Raw genomic sequence first — 15,269 nt, 5'->3', positions numbered from 1 at the left:
CAATTTTATGCACAAAATGAGCTCGTTTCAAATTTGATGCCTGCTAAAGGTCTCAAAATAGTTGGGACGGGGGCATGTTTACCATGGTGTAGCATCTCCTCTTCTTTTCAAGACAGTGTGAAGACGTCTAGGCATCAAGGTTATGAGTTTCTGGAGTTTTGGTGTTGGAATTTGGTCCCATTCTTGCCTGATATAGGTTTCCAGCTGCTGAAGAGTTCATGGTCGTCTTTGATGTATTTTTCTCTATAGGTGAAAGATCTGGACTGCAGGCAGGCCAATTCAGCACCCGGACTCTTCTACGACGAAGCCATGCTGTTGTAATAGCTGCAGTATGTGGTTTTGCATTGTCCTGCTGAAATACACAAGGCCTTCCCTGAAATAGACATCGTCTGGAGGAGAGCATATGTTGCTCTAAAACCTTTATATATCTCAACATTCATAGTGCCTTCCAAAACATGCAAGCTGCCCATACCTTCAGAGATGCTGGCTTTTGAACTGAATGCTGATAACACGGTGGAAGGTCCCCCTCCTCTTTAGCCCGGAGGACACGGCATCCGTGATTTTCAACAAGAATGTCAAATTTGGACTCGTCTGACCATAGAACACTTTTCCACTTTGAAACAGTCCATTTTAAATGAGTCTTGGCCCACAGGACATGACGGCGCTTCTGGACCATGTTCACATATAGCTTCCTTTTTGCATGATAGATATTTAGTTGGCATCTACAGATGGCACGGCGGATTGTGTTTACCGACAGTGGTTTCTGGAAGTATTCCTGGGCCCATTTAGTAATTCCATTGACACAATCATGCTGATGAGTGATGCAGTGTCGTCTGAGGGTCCGAAGACCACGGGCATCCAATAAAGGTCTTCGACCTTGTCCCTTATGCACATAGATTTCTCCAGTTTCAACACTCACACTCCAATCCTAACCACCCTGTTCTGAGTCAGTCTCGAACCCCGGCCCGTGTGCTGCTGGCATGCGAGGCGAGTGCACTAACAATGACGTTAAACACCGCAAACACCGCCGTCAGTGTGCAGTGGTTTAACAGCAAAACTCTCATTAGCTGGCCCCTGTTACACACGCAATGTGAGTGGATGTCTGTTTATCACAGCTGACGCGCAACAAAATGCTTCACGAAAAATAAAGCGCAGTTGATGAACGAATGCCAAGAAAGGAACGTATAATACACGAGTAAACACAAAGTGTTGTTAGTTGCAAACAGCACAGCCGCTCCAGACAATCAAACCCAGTGTTACTCACATGAGAAGTGAAATCAAAGCAGCCTCTGTGTCTGTTTTCAGGCCTTCCCACATTTAGTAATGTCATTGACACAATCATGCCGATGAGTAATGCAGTGTCGTCTGAGGGTCCGAAGACCATGGGCATCCAATAAAGGTCTTCGACCTTGTCCCTTATGCACATAGATGTCTCCAGTTTCTCTGAATCTTTTGATGATGTTATGCACTGTAGATGGTGAGATTGGCAAAGCCTTTGCAATTTGACGTTGAGGAACATTGTTTTTAAAGTATTCCACAATCTTTTTACGCACTCTTTCACAGTTCTGCCCATCTTTACTTCTGAGAGACTCTGCCTCTCTAAGACATCCCTTTTATAGCTAATCATGTTACAGACCTGATATCATGTAACATAATTAGTAGCTAGATGTTCTCACAGCTGAATCTTTTCAAATTTTCTTGCTTTTTCAGCCATTTGTTGCCCCCGTGATAACTTTTTTGAGACCTGTAGCAGGCATCACATTTGAAATTAGCTCATTTAGTGGATAAAAGTGTAAAATGTCTCCCTTTAAACATTTATGTTATTTATGTTTTGTTGTGAATAAAATATTGGCTCATGTGATTTGAAAGTGTTTTAGTTTTCATTTTATTCAAATTTAAAAAACGTTCCCAACATTTCCGGAATTCGCATTGTACCTACATGTAACATTTTTTTTAAAGGTTAAGAAAATGCGCTACATACAAAAGGCTTAATAATTGTTAGTGTAATTATATGCTTTTTAATATATTTATAATATATGATAGGACATGAACCAGTACAACAGGAATGTAGACAGGCACGCTTATTTTTACATAGTCAGTTTGTAAGCTGGTATAATTTATGCACATTTATATTCTCATTTTTCTCTTTTCATATTTGGTCCTCCATAACCCTATATTTATTGAACGAGCCTTTGTGGGAAAAGCACATGTCCCAGCATGTAGATCTTCGCGCTACTCTAAATCTCATAACACCTCTAGAGTAGCCTAGAGCGAGCGGTACTGTCGCGTCGTTCACTTAAAGTGCCAGCACTGTGTGAACGGGTTTCTCGTGCATGGCACAGGAATGCAGGAGGCGGAGGCATAACCGTATTAACATGTCTGTAGTCCAACAATAGTATTCCAACTTTACTCCACCGTGCACAACGAGCTCTTCAAACACCTTTAACAATCAAACAGATCCGCACAAACTGGATCCATTTCGGATATTCGCTCAATAAAGCGCATCGTTCTCGTCAGAAAATACACTTTTGCACGTTTTAAAACACTCGTTTTTTGTATTACACGGTTTCAAAATTCAGTTTCATCTTATTTTATCTTTGTCTTAACACTTTGTTGCACGATACCATATACAGTCATCGAGACGCTATTTTTAAGTGCCCTTGGCAAGCGTGTGCCAACTTCTTGAAGCGACTCTCTTAATTTTAGTATTACATAGGCTACTAGGAGTGTCTGCCAACCAGTTGTGTTTGTTCAGTTGGGTTTTCGTTTGCACATTGTTTTTTGACACGCCTGAACTGTAAATCTGCTCAGCCATGTAATAGGTTAAGTTTTGTCAGAAGGAACTACCACCAGTTATTTTTTTTATTCATATATATTTTCCTATTTTTTTACAGTCTATGATATTTTCCAAGGTCAAAAAGTCGACCACTGGACAAAACTGACGAGCTATTATTGGTGCACATCGATTATTTAGTGTCTTTTCTCAACTCTCAGAAGTCGCGTGTTGATCCGGCTTTTTAAGGATGTCTGTTCACAACGTTGCCTCGAGAAGTTCGGAAAAGCTGCTGTACTTTGGGTTTTTGGTTCTGGTTCGTTCAGTCTTATGTCATGGGTTTGCTGAAGAGTTCAATCCAGGCTCTTATGATTTTGGGTCTGTTTTTCTGGAGCCTCTGGACGGGTTGAGAAGATACGCGGAGTCCATTGTTGGCACCCATGTGATTGAGATTTGTGTTGAGGTAAAACTGTTTCTTTGTTATTTGTGAAATGATCTAATTACTTATTCTACACTTTCCACAGTAAAATATTGCTCATATTTGTTCAAAATATTACAGTGGTTGGTTGCTCTTTCATAGCTCATCTATTTATTGAATCTTCTTATTGTCTGAAATGTTTCTCCTGTAAATAGACACAGATGTGACGTTTGCTGGATATAAAATTTGATGAGAAATATTTGAGTTCATACTGAAATTTTGATTGCAGAATTTGGTGTCTTGGAAAATCTGAGCACACTTTGAAACTTTAGAGGAGACACATGATATTACGCTGGTTTTTGCCTCAGGAGAAACATCTGAAGTATGAGATGATCTGTTTACTGTCCATTCAAAACATCTAGGTGAAAAAATTGCGGTATTGCGAAGATATATCTTTTATGAACATTTTTAAAGAAATATTTGGTTATTAAATATTTTCAAGTATTTTGTCTTCCCATCTAACATTGAATGTTCTCAGAACTTTAATTGGCTCTATAAAAGTTATGAACAAACATTCTTCCAGTAATGTTAACAGAATGTTTGTTTAAAGTTATCTGGTCTATAATGTTCTCAAAATGTTAGCACAAAAACGTTTCGTTCATTTAAGGTTTTTTTTCCCCTGAAAAGTTTGAGTTGGACGTTCGACTGTTTTTTAAATGTTACTTTTTGTTTCAGAATGTTCAAAGAATATTCAAAAGTATTCTGTAATGTTAGCAAACGTTCAGAGAACAGTCCGAAATAACATTCTCATAACATAGAATAAACATTAGAAAAATGTTCTTAGAACATATTTTTGTTTGCTGGGTTACTGAATTCTGATTACCTTTTAACCGGACCTTCATTTCTCTTGTTTCCTAATGAATACTTAAACTTTTGATATGTGAGATTCACGGTTCTCCTCCCACTTGTAACCGTCTCTCATGTTGTCCCTCTACTTGTTAATCCTTCTTTAACCCCCTCCTCTCCTTCACTCATCCTTTGCCCTAATTTCCTCTGCTTATGTCCCCCTCACCCACCTCTCTTTGACCCAGAATGCTGTGTTGTACCTTGACTCAGTGTTTGGCCCAGAGAACATCTATTCTGTTGCTATGGTAAGAACAAGTAAAAGTGTCAGAGCTCATGTCAGAGGATTGATTTGTGCACTTGCTTTGACACTCGCACTGCTCATCCTTGTGTTACTGTCTGTGTGAAAGCGACAACTGCTACTGAGAAAAAATGCCAGAACAGGTGCGCAAGTGCTTGGTGGCTCAGGCCCAGAATGCCAAACAATGCTACTTTGTTCAGTGATTATTTGCCCATTGACTCCCTTAATGAAGTCATGCACACACTCTCTCTCTCTGTGTATATGTTTATTTGTTCGTCCTTCACCAAATGAGGTGACCTTGTGTCAGAGAGCAGTGTATTTGATCACATGTAATGTATGTGTGATAGCTGTGCATGTGTGTGAGTGATGGAGTTAAGCAGGGTGCCCAGCTGTCACTCTGGCAGCTTTACACACACACACAAGTACGTTAGGTTTCCATGCTTTAATGGGGACCTTCCATAGACATGATTTTATACTATATACACTGTATATTCTATCCCCTAACCCTAAACCTACCCATCACAGAAAACTTTCTGCATTTTTACATTTTCAAAAAACATCATTCTGTATGTTTTATAAGCTCCAGTGTTCCCACAACGTAGGGTTTACCAGGACCACACACACACACACACACACACACACACACACACACACACACACACACACACACACACACACACACCTTCTTAGCCTTTCAGCCTAGATAGTGTAGATACCAAACTTGCTAGTTTGCTTTCTTTGTTTGATCGCAGTTGATGTCTTATCACCACTCAAAAGAATGGTCTGGGTTCAGTATGAGCGAAGCTCGTAAAAACAAGCAAAAATCATGGTTTATGCACTTGCAGTGGAAATATGATGTTCTGGAAGCTTTAAAACAAACAAAAAGAATCTCAAATCACTTTGATTCCTCCATACAAAAATGTATTTGAGCTGTAAAGTTGTCTAAAGGCTTTTCCCAGATTTTTGCCCCGATTTACAGTCTGAAGGAATTGATGCTAGAAACTGAAAGTCAAAGTTAGTCAGCAGATTTTGGGCAGTGAGAGTTGACCAATTTCACGTAGTGCATGATGGGCACAGACTCAGACTTTGATTCCATCCAGTTGGAGGATATCAAACATGTTGGATATTTTGAGCTGATTTTAAAACATGCATGCATCTCCTAGCAGCGAGGTATATTTCTGCATGAATTTGCATGTCCGGAAGGACTTCAAAGTCTGGTAGTGTGTGATCCTCAGTCGTTTAGTGTACAGTTTGATGACTAGTTTTCAAACCATTCTTGAAGTCAGCAAGTGTATGATGCCTATTGTTTCAAAATCTGTTCAGATTAAATTTTTTTACGTGGGCCTCATTTATAAAATGTGTGTACACACAGATTTGATCTTAGAGTGTGTGTACTGCATACACTAAAATCCATGGCAATGTTCAAATTTATAAAAACGATCTTTGACGTGAAAAAGTGCTTAGCACCGTGTCAGGGTCTAAGCAGATGTACACACTTTTCCTTGTGGCAGAGAGTCGGGGTGCTGCAAGTATTTGAAAATCTAAGCAATTCTTGCCACTCGCCGTTCTCAAGCAAAGCATTTGGACGTTGACTGGTAATCTTTTATATGTTAATGACATTAATTAGGTGGCGTTTACAAGGCGGAGATCTGAGGCCATTCGGCTGTGCACAATTTCAAGATCATTTGCGATTCTGAAAGAGAGGTGCACTCTTTTTCTTTTTTTATGCGTACGTTCATACTCTGAATCACACGCGCACATTTGAAAAATGATTCTAAAATGGTTTTTATGCAACATTTTATAAATGAGGTCCCCTGAATCTGTTCAGATTTTAAGTTGTGTAGTGTATTCCAGACTTAAATTGCTAGTTCTCAACTGGTTTTGCTTGAGGACCCAGATTTTGCATTGAACATCATTTTGCATTGAACGACCAACACAGCAGGCTTATCACATTTGTTTATCATATAAAGTAACAAAAATGCCCTAATAATCAAGCATTAAAACAGTAATATTACCACACAATGTACTTATGTTGATGTTGTATTGTTATACAGGTAAGTTTAGGGACAGGTTTGGCGGTATGGGTAGGTTTAAGGGTGGGTTAAAAGGGAAGGGAAGGGTCAACAATATAATTATAAATCTAATTACAAAATGAATTACAGCTGTAATTACATGCAACTTTTCTTTTAGAATATAAGTACAATGTAAAAATATATATGTACACAATAACTGCATCGTATCAAATGATTTAAATGTTAGTACATAGTAGTTAAAGACACTTAATGTAAAGTGTGGCCCACATATCTTTTATGACATGATTAATTTTCAAGTAAATTTAATTTAGTTATCTCAAACTTTAAAGACTAAAATTCTTGAAAAGAAACTCTTATTAGTTTGGCATAATATTTTATTATTTCTCAGGAAAAAAATCATAGAATGTCACATATTCTGTCTGTAGAATTTGTACTGAACCCGAAACATGCTTTTAATTAAATCACATGTGCATTGTGTCAGAGTGTTAGTTAATGATCAGCTATGGACAGCGATCTATGAGTTGAGTTCAGATATAGACCGCCCTCTGTAAGAAAAACAACAATGCGCACTACCTAGGCACGTCCTGGAATCTAACCGCTTTTCTTTTCCTTATTGTTTTATTCAGTTTGTCGAAATGTTGCTGAAGTTTGTTGCTGAAGGAGTTGCCAGTGGGCTGAATGTCATTGCTGTGTATGTGTCTGAGATACTCAGAGCTACAGGAGTAAATGGTGAGTAAAGGTCATCTCTCAGGGTATACATGTAACTTGAATATGCATAACATCATTCTCAAAAATAAATGTAATTCAGTGTAATGATAATGAAAATCTAAGCCACATGAAGTGTTCCTATTATCTTGCAAGCTTCAGCTGTTACTCTGTTGAGTACTAACAGAGAAAGTATGTTACTGCTTCTCCTGAGGCTGTCGTAATGCTGATATACTTAGTATGTGTCACTTAGGATGTGTGGAATGACAGATATTAGAAGAAAGTAGAGTTACACTTTATTTTAAGGTGATGTAGTTACATTGTACTTAAGTAAGTACTGAGTAATATTAATTAACTACATGTACTTACTATAGAGTTATGGTTAGGGTTTTGTTTAGGGTAATTATGCATAATTTACTTTTATTACTATAGTAAGTACATGTAGTAACTAGTAACTATGTCACCTGAAAATAAAGTGTTACCGAAAGTAGAAAGAAAGAAGAAAGCATTTCATCTCAGAAACATATTGGCCTGAATACAGAACATACAGTTGTCCAACTCATCAGTTTATCAGTGGTGCCTAAACCCTTAAATTCACCATGAAATCTAAATTGACTTGTTTTTTATGGAATATTTCAGTATTTATTTTTAATGTTCGTGCGCATCATTTATGTGCCCTCATAATCTTTCATCAAAATAACTTCCTCTCTCTCTTGCAGCGACATACCTTTTCTCTGATGACGTGTTTACTGGCGTGAGGGCGGGACAACCTGTCACTCACATCAAATCCACTAATAGCAAATCACAACCATCCAATCAATTCCAATAGACAAAATTAAGTCCCGTCCTACAGTTTTCTTGTTATACATTATACATTTTTCTTGTAATGCATTTCACTCAGATATGTCACAATAGGGAAGAAAATACTATTGCAGCTTCCATTTCACACCGAGTTTTACTTTAAAGGCTGATAAATGATAAAAACATTGAGAGCCAATTAGAATCCAAGCATTTAAAGTGGCAGATGATAAAACATTCTGTTTTATTAGCCCACACTGCAGTTATATTGTGCGTTGGTGTGGACGCTAATATAGTTATTGTTATAGTTAAACTTTGGCATGTAAGGGGCTGTTCACACAAAACGTATTTTACAGCACTGCTTTCCCAGTGTTTTTTTATGTACACATGCCCAAGATGGATGTCTTTGACCATCTTGCTGCTTTTTCAGTGTCTCACACATGAGCGCCTTGTTTTTACAATGTTGTGGCAAAAAAAAAAAAAAAAAAAAAATTAAGAAGAAATAAGAATGGCAAAAGAAGTTCTAGGTCTAATTTGCAAATAATATTTTAGTTAAAAATATGCACATTCAGTTGTTTGTATGTCTAATATGACAAACATGTAAAAAGTGTCTATTGTCTCATCACATTCAGTTATGAATGATAATTTTAATAGCATATTTTCAATTCAAAATGGAGAAATTCCATAAAAAAGTTTAGTATTTTTGCATCACTGTATGTTAGTGTGGGTCGTTAAGCATATCCATCATAAAACAGTTGTCAAATATTAAACGTTTAGCTACTTATATCTTACCACTCACGCACTCTTTCATTGTAAACACTAAAATGTCGCGTTGGAATTCACACTTGCCTTCAGTGAATAGTAAGCCCCGCCTTCTTTGTTCTGATTGGCCATCATTTTAACATTGACGAGAGCTGTTAGACTGCTGAGGCAGACCAGCCTAAAAATGTAACTTTTTAAACTGTCTGTCATCCTAACAACAAACAGAGTGGTGCGTAATGGAAAGCAGCATTAAGAAATATCAAATACTGGGGGGGACAATTTAGCCTTTTCCAATTATTGTGACAATGCCTATGGTGGGTACGGCCCTGTGTAAATGTATACAAGTTTGGGAAACCCTGCTGTATCAAATGGGAAACTGTGAAAAAGAGCAACATACAAATAATAAAGAAAACTGTCAAGCTAATTCTAACAACATGGTGCTGAGTTTGCGCAGGAAATCACACACATTTTCTTCAGATAATGCAACATCTAATTAACATCTGTTCTTTTTTTCTTTCTCTCTATGTGTGTATTATTCAAAGAGACAATATCTATCCCTCATTTCACCGCCGAGGGCGTGTCTGCTGTGACCAAGTGGGCTTTGCTGGCTCTGATCAGTTACTGGCTGCTGTTCTTCCTGCTTCGGGTCACTGTGGCGCTTGTGAGGCGAGTGTTTTGGCTGATTAAAGCAGTTGTAGTGCTGTGGCTGTTTGTGCGGATCGTCAGTGACCCCGTGGCCCCCACTGAGGTCACCACAATGAGACTGATCCTACTAGTGCTCATCTGCGCCGTGTTTGGAGTCGCTACGAGCTACGGCGGAGGCGGTCTAGAAAGCCGAATCAGCAAACTGGAGGGTCAAGTCAAAGGAATGGAAAAGAAGAAGAAAGAGTGATGAGCAGCTCAAACATATGGATACGGACTCATGATAACAGAAGGATGAGGACTCAGGGATGACATTCTGAGTGTTTTATGTAACTCAAAGCAGCCTTAGGAGTATTTATGTCTGATCTTGCCAGTTCTCTCCTGCTTTGAATATATTTCATAATTCACTGGACCACTGAGGCTACTCCCATACTCTGTAAAGCAAGAAGACAAAACTCCATCAGACAGCTCTGTGAATTTCATGTTGTACAAATAAAGCTATCCTTGAATGTTGCCTGTTGCTTTATGACTGTCATTGCATGAACATGTTTAATTCAGTTCAACTGCACAACAATACAAAATCAACACAATGAAGACACTGATCAAGGGAACAGATGTGTGAGTATAGCAATATTTAGACACTGTCTGACTGGACTAGACATTTGAATTTACTCTGGCCTTATTTTTCACAATATGGATAAACTGTATTAGATGTATATTATAACTACACATCATGCCTGAATAAATCGTGCTAATTTGCCTGACTATGGGTAGGTTATGGTAGACTTTTCCCCACTATATGCAGTCTTTATACAGCACCATCAAAAAGTATTTGAATATATACACCACGCTTAAATGTATTAGTTTCATTAAATATATAAATGTTACTAGACGTTATCTTTGAACTAACCGTCCTGAGCCATTTTGTCATTATTTTAACCATCTGGCGCCAAGGTGAGTTTGATCAGATGTAAAGTCAGTCAGTTCACACGTATAAAGAATCACAATCACATAACTATCGCTACCGTTTTACAACTATTAATAATGCAAATATTTTAAGCACTTTTATTGTTCTATTATTTTATTTTAGCATTTTTAACATAACTTGACGTCTTTGCTTAAAAAGTGTTTTTCGTTCTCATTCTGTCTGCACTATTTTTCTGCGTTGCATCACGTGTCACTGTTTTTTTTTTTGACGTCACGTTTTTAGTGTCTTTTTTTTTTTTTTTTTTAATTATAATTAGTTCTACTAAATTAACATGATAAACTGACAGGCCTAAACACAATATATTATCGTTCAAAGTAAAATGATATTCATTACTGTTGGGGAAAAACAAGTCTGTTATGATTTTACAGTAAAGTTTCATTTGTTAACATTAGTTAACTACATTATTAACATGAACTAATAATGAACAATACTTCTACAGCATTTATTAATCTTAGCTAATGTTAATTTCAGCATTTACTAAAATTAGTATTAGTTAATGCACCCTGAACATTTATCCAGTAGATGGCGCTACTCTTACATAAAGGGCAGCTGCTTGTATGTTTAAGGCGATGATACACGGGGCAACTTTTTGAGCAGTGTTGCCGAGGGATGTTGCTTGGGCACTTTCCCATTGAGAATGGGCAACAAATTTCTCTCTGGATATCTAGATAGAAATTTGTTGCCCATTCTCAATGGGAAAGTGCCTACAACAACATTGCTCGCCAAATTTGCCCGGCAACATTGCTCAAAAAGTTGCCCTGTGTATCATCACCTTTAGACTGTTGTGTTGTGTTTTTAATAATACATTTATAGTAGATGGATGGATGGATGGATGATAGGGCTGTCAATCGATTAAAAAAATTAACTCGATTAATCACAGTTTTTCTGTGATTAATTGTGATTAATCACAATTAAAAACACTTAAGTTTTTCATATATTTTATAGGCTAATGTAATAATTTCACATTTAAAACAACATAAAGAAACAATATAAAGACAGTATATTTTAAATAGTTTAATGGCATATTTTTATGAATGAAGGCCAGTATCACTGATAGCTACTAATAGCCTACAGCTACTGATGTCTCGATGAAATTGTTTTTTTCCCCCAAGTTTAAACATGAATTATAGCCAGTCAACATTACAGTGTAATTGAAAGCTATATCATTTTTTTACATTTATTAGGCTTCAAAAATATAACTTTTAATTTAAGTGAACAATCCTCACATAAACCCATAATAAATGTCATATTTACCCGTGCCTTTCCTGTCTAAAGATAGGAAAAATACAGAAATTGAATAAAGTTACCAAACAGTCTGCACTGCATAATTTATAGCCTAAATTAAACATAGATAGATCATTATTAAAGCTACGAAAGTTCTTTAGTCAAGAGCAGTGATTAATTTCTCTGTTACCTTTGTTCTTTCATTGTCTTCAATGACAGGCGGCATTAGTGGTTGCTGTCACTTTAAGAGCTGCCACTGCTGCACATGACGCAGATCTCACACGCGTCCCGCTTTCTCACAACTCTTTACTTTCGTTTTAAGACTTTATTTAACTCATTCACGGCTGCTCTTATGAGGATACTCGACAAAACGGATATTTTTGACATTATTGTGCGTGTTATTGTTCAAGCGTGACAGAGAACTCGATTCTGGCGCGCGTCTTTCTGTGCGTCGTGTGTGTGACAGGACATTCACAGACAGTGCGTTCTCTTTTTCTCTTTTGACGCGTTTAAATGGTTTAAAAGCACATGCGTGAATAAGAGCGTATTTTGTAATGCTAGCCAAAGGATTACAGAAAAACCGGATGCTGCGTTAATATTTTTAATGCGTTAAACTGGAAGAAAAAATAATCGTGCGTTAACGCGTTAACGTTGACAGCACTAATGGATGATGGATGGATGGATGTCTGGGTAAAATATTTGGTAATAATCGATCCAACAAACTGAAATGAATGAAAAATGAATAGAAAATTGTAGAGAGAAAAAAGTACAGCTGAGAGAAAGGAAAACTGACATCTGTGTCATTGGATTAATCAAATAAACATGACTCCATTTTATTATTTTTCTGGATATTTTTGTAGTTCACATTTTATGTACAAGTCACAAAACTGTGCACGTAAATACAAAAATACATAAAACATACAAGAGTGAGATAAATAAATACAAAGACACCTTCAGCTCTATTCATGATAACTGTGTTACTAACTTTAAAGGGTACAGCATAACATAGCAAAGTCACTTAGTAAAGAGAGGTGAAGGATTCACAAAGTCCTAAATAAAAACTGCTTTGATGGCGGATCATCAGTTTCAAATGTTTTCATTTTTTGGGATGCAAAACTCATTTTTTCCTCAGTTTGAAGCACTCCATCTGATTAACTAACTCGGACCTGTGATGCAACAGTCTGTTTAAAATATGTGGATGTGTTTTGTTGCAAAATTATCCATAATACAAATACAATGTATTACCCATAAGCCCCAGTCTACTGTGCATCCAAATCCTTTATGACGTCAAAAAACATAAATGACACCGGGCTGATTAATCAAACTTATGCTGTATATGCTTCCTATTACTGCTCACATGTGTATACATATAGATGAGAAAGTCAGTGAAGTGACATCCTGTGCTTATGAAGTCCATATGCCAGCTGGGTCTTTCACTGAACTATCTGTGGCATTTCACTCCAGGCTTTGGCCTTCTTCTTGGCGAGAGCCAGCCAGGGAGGCTCATCCTGGGCCAGAGGTGCAGCGGAGGGGTTCACGCTTCTCTTACTTTCCTTCTCTAGCATGGACGTGTTGGAGAGCTCAAGGGAGCAGAACACTGTTCATTCAAAAACAATGGAAAACAGCTGAGCTCATACATGCATCTTGCTTTATACTTTATTTACCATTTATTATATCTCACTGTTTTCTCCAGAGCTGTTTTATAGATTAATTGAACTCATGCCATAATTAATGAACTTTAAACCAAACTGAATCAACTGATTTCACCTGAATCATGACTGTCTACTATTGTCTTTTTAGAGCTGCTTTACAGCAGAGTTGAACTCTGTTTGCATCAACGATCGTTATTTTCCTGTTGATCACTGTAAAGCTGCTTTCAAACAATCTGTATTGTATAAAGCACTATATAAAAAAGATGACTTGATTTGAAATAATGCATTCAGATAGCTCTCGATACATGAGTAAGAAAAAGTACTGTATATGTGTGTAGTATTTATATTAACCCTAAAGCCTACAGTATCATATTACGCAATTTATAAGGCCTTGAAATTATAAACATGATCAAAACTTTGCTGAAAAACTATGGAGGATGAAACCTGCAAAAACAATAATACATAAATAAATATACAAAGAAATGTAAAAAAAAAATACATAAATACACAAGGAAATGTAAATAAATAAATGAATATTTATACTTTTATTTCCTTATTTATGTATAATTGTATTTTTTTTCACATTTGTTGCAAACAACAAATTATTTCTTAAATGTAGAAATAAATAAATAAATATAGACAATACATATATACATAAATGTGGAAATAAATAAATGCATGATTAAATAAATGAAAAAATAAATAAATGTGGAAAAAATACAATTATACATAAATAAGGAAATAAAAGTATAAATACTCATTTATTTATTTATTTATTTTTTTACATTTCCTTGTGTATTTATTGATGGTTTTTTTTTTTTTTTTTTTTTTTTTACATTTCTTCGTATATTTATTTACATATTTATTATTTATGGTTTTTTGCAGGTTTCGACCTCCATAAAAAACCTGTTCTGTCGTCTGATTGATAGCAAATAAAAGGCTTTTTAGTATAATAGTAAAATCCCTTCAGATCGTGGTTCATGTCTATTTTTATGAAGTAAATAGAAGAATAACTTTTATATTGTTAGTAATATTTCAAGATGAACACTTACTGGACTGAAGTAACTTAAGTTTACTTAATTATCCATACATACAGTACATGTTAGCATGATATTTCTAAATATTAAGTATCTAACATGATAATGGAAAGTAAGAGGAAGTTTATTTGTTCATCTCTCCGTCATCATTGTATTGCAGTGCATTATATGTTTTGCCTACAGAACTTTGATCATAAAACTAAGCATTTAAATATAATCTTACTAAGACATATTATTGAGAGATATAGAGTGACAACTGATATTTATATGCATTTTAAGTAAGCAGTCTGCTATACTGCTATAAAGATCTCACTGATTTACATTACAAGCTGTCAGAATTCCATCTTACTTTTTTGATCAAATAAATAATATCTGTACCAAATTGCACATTTTCACTCAGTTTGGGCTTCTGAATAAAACTGAGGCTTTTCCTCCTCAAATATGAGCTCCTTATTCTCACTATATCATATAAGTCCATATCATATCATAAAATATGATACTAAACAAAACAAACATATGCAAACTTTTTTCTTTAGTTTAAAAAAAATATTTTGTCTAAAGGTTCAATCACATTTCAAAAAATTCAGCACTATTATTTGTCAGGCTTTTACAGAAGTAATTTATATGGGAGATTTAGACAGTATCCACTAGGGGGCAGACATTTATCAATATAAATTTCCTTTTCATCCTAAGCTTAAAACACAACCTCATGCTATTAAGAGATTAAAACCATATTTTGTGACTTTGCAGGTCATTGCACTTTTCAGACCCAACGGAACAAACCTAATTCCATAAAAGCTTTGCTATGTAAGGCCACGAGAGCGACTGATACTAATGGAGAGATTATTACCTTGTAAAGGTGAACATGGCTGTGCTAGCTGCTCTTTGGTGACTGGATTTGATAAACTGGGCGGCGGATCCTCTCTTTTCACATCCTCCTGAAAACAAGTGGATATTTATTAAATCTGTATGAAAATAAACAGTATTTGAGAGATGAACAAAACACCCATGATGGAAAAATTTTGAAACTTTGAAAGGCATGTTCAATACAAGCTCTATCGATTACATTTGTATCTGAAAATATTAATTACCA

The 15,269-nt window shown here is 36.1% G+C and overlaps 2 protein-coding genes across 8 annotated transcripts in view; one reads left to right on the top strand and one right to left on the bottom strand.

Annotated features, from left to right (window-relative positions):
- Nucleotides 1–2,427: 2,427 nt before the first annotated feature.
- On the top strand, nt 2,428–9,788 carry si:dkey-74k8.3 (uncharacterized). 2 transcript variants are annotated; one of them, XM_051859666.1, is made up of 4 exons: nt 2,428–3,236; nt 4,283–4,342; nt 6,995–7,097; nt 9,176–9,788. In XM_051859666.1, exons 1-4 carry the CDS (start codon nt 3,024–3,026, stop codon nt 9,523–9,525), a joined length of 726 nt encoding a protein of 241 aa, XP_051715626.1. In that variant the 5' UTR covers nt 2,428–3,023; the 3' UTR covers nt 9,526–9,788. The 2 variants fall into 2 exon arrangements, with proteins under 2 accessions (XP_051715626.1, XP_051715627.1); XM_051859667.1 differs by lacking the exon at nt 4,283–4,342 and having other exon boundaries at nt 2,430–3,236.
- Nucleotides 9,789–12,290: 2,502 nt separating this feature from the next.
- The window catches only part of zgc:66433 (uncharacterized protein LOC321250 homolog), a 49,820-nt gene continuing 46,841 nt past the window's right edge, over nt 12,291–15,269 (bottom strand). For all 6 annotated transcript variants that reach the window (XM_051859646.1, XM_051859642.1, XM_051859644.1 and 3 more), the window contains 2 exons: nt 15,027–15,114; nt 12,291–13,084 (listed from right to left, as the gene is read on the bottom strand). In XM_051859646.1, coding sequence (XP_051715606.1) covers nt 12,921–13,084; nt 15,027–15,114 — 252 coding nt within the window. In that variant the 3' untranslated portion in view covers nt 12,291–12,920. The remainder of the gene's footprint in view (nt 13,085–15,026; nt 15,115–15,269) is intronic.

This window comes from Ctenopharyngodon idella, chromosome 14 (genome assembly GCF_019924925.1).
Source record: "Ctenopharyngodon idella isolate HZGC_01 chromosome 14, HZGC01, whole genome shotgun sequence".
In the NCBI taxonomy this organism is placed as follows: Eukaryota; Metazoa; Chordata; class Actinopteri; order Cypriniformes; family Xenocyprididae; genus Ctenopharyngodon; species Ctenopharyngodon idella.
The sequence above is the reverse complement of the archived record's forward strand: the minus strand, read 5'-3'. Positions and strand labels throughout refer to the sequence as shown.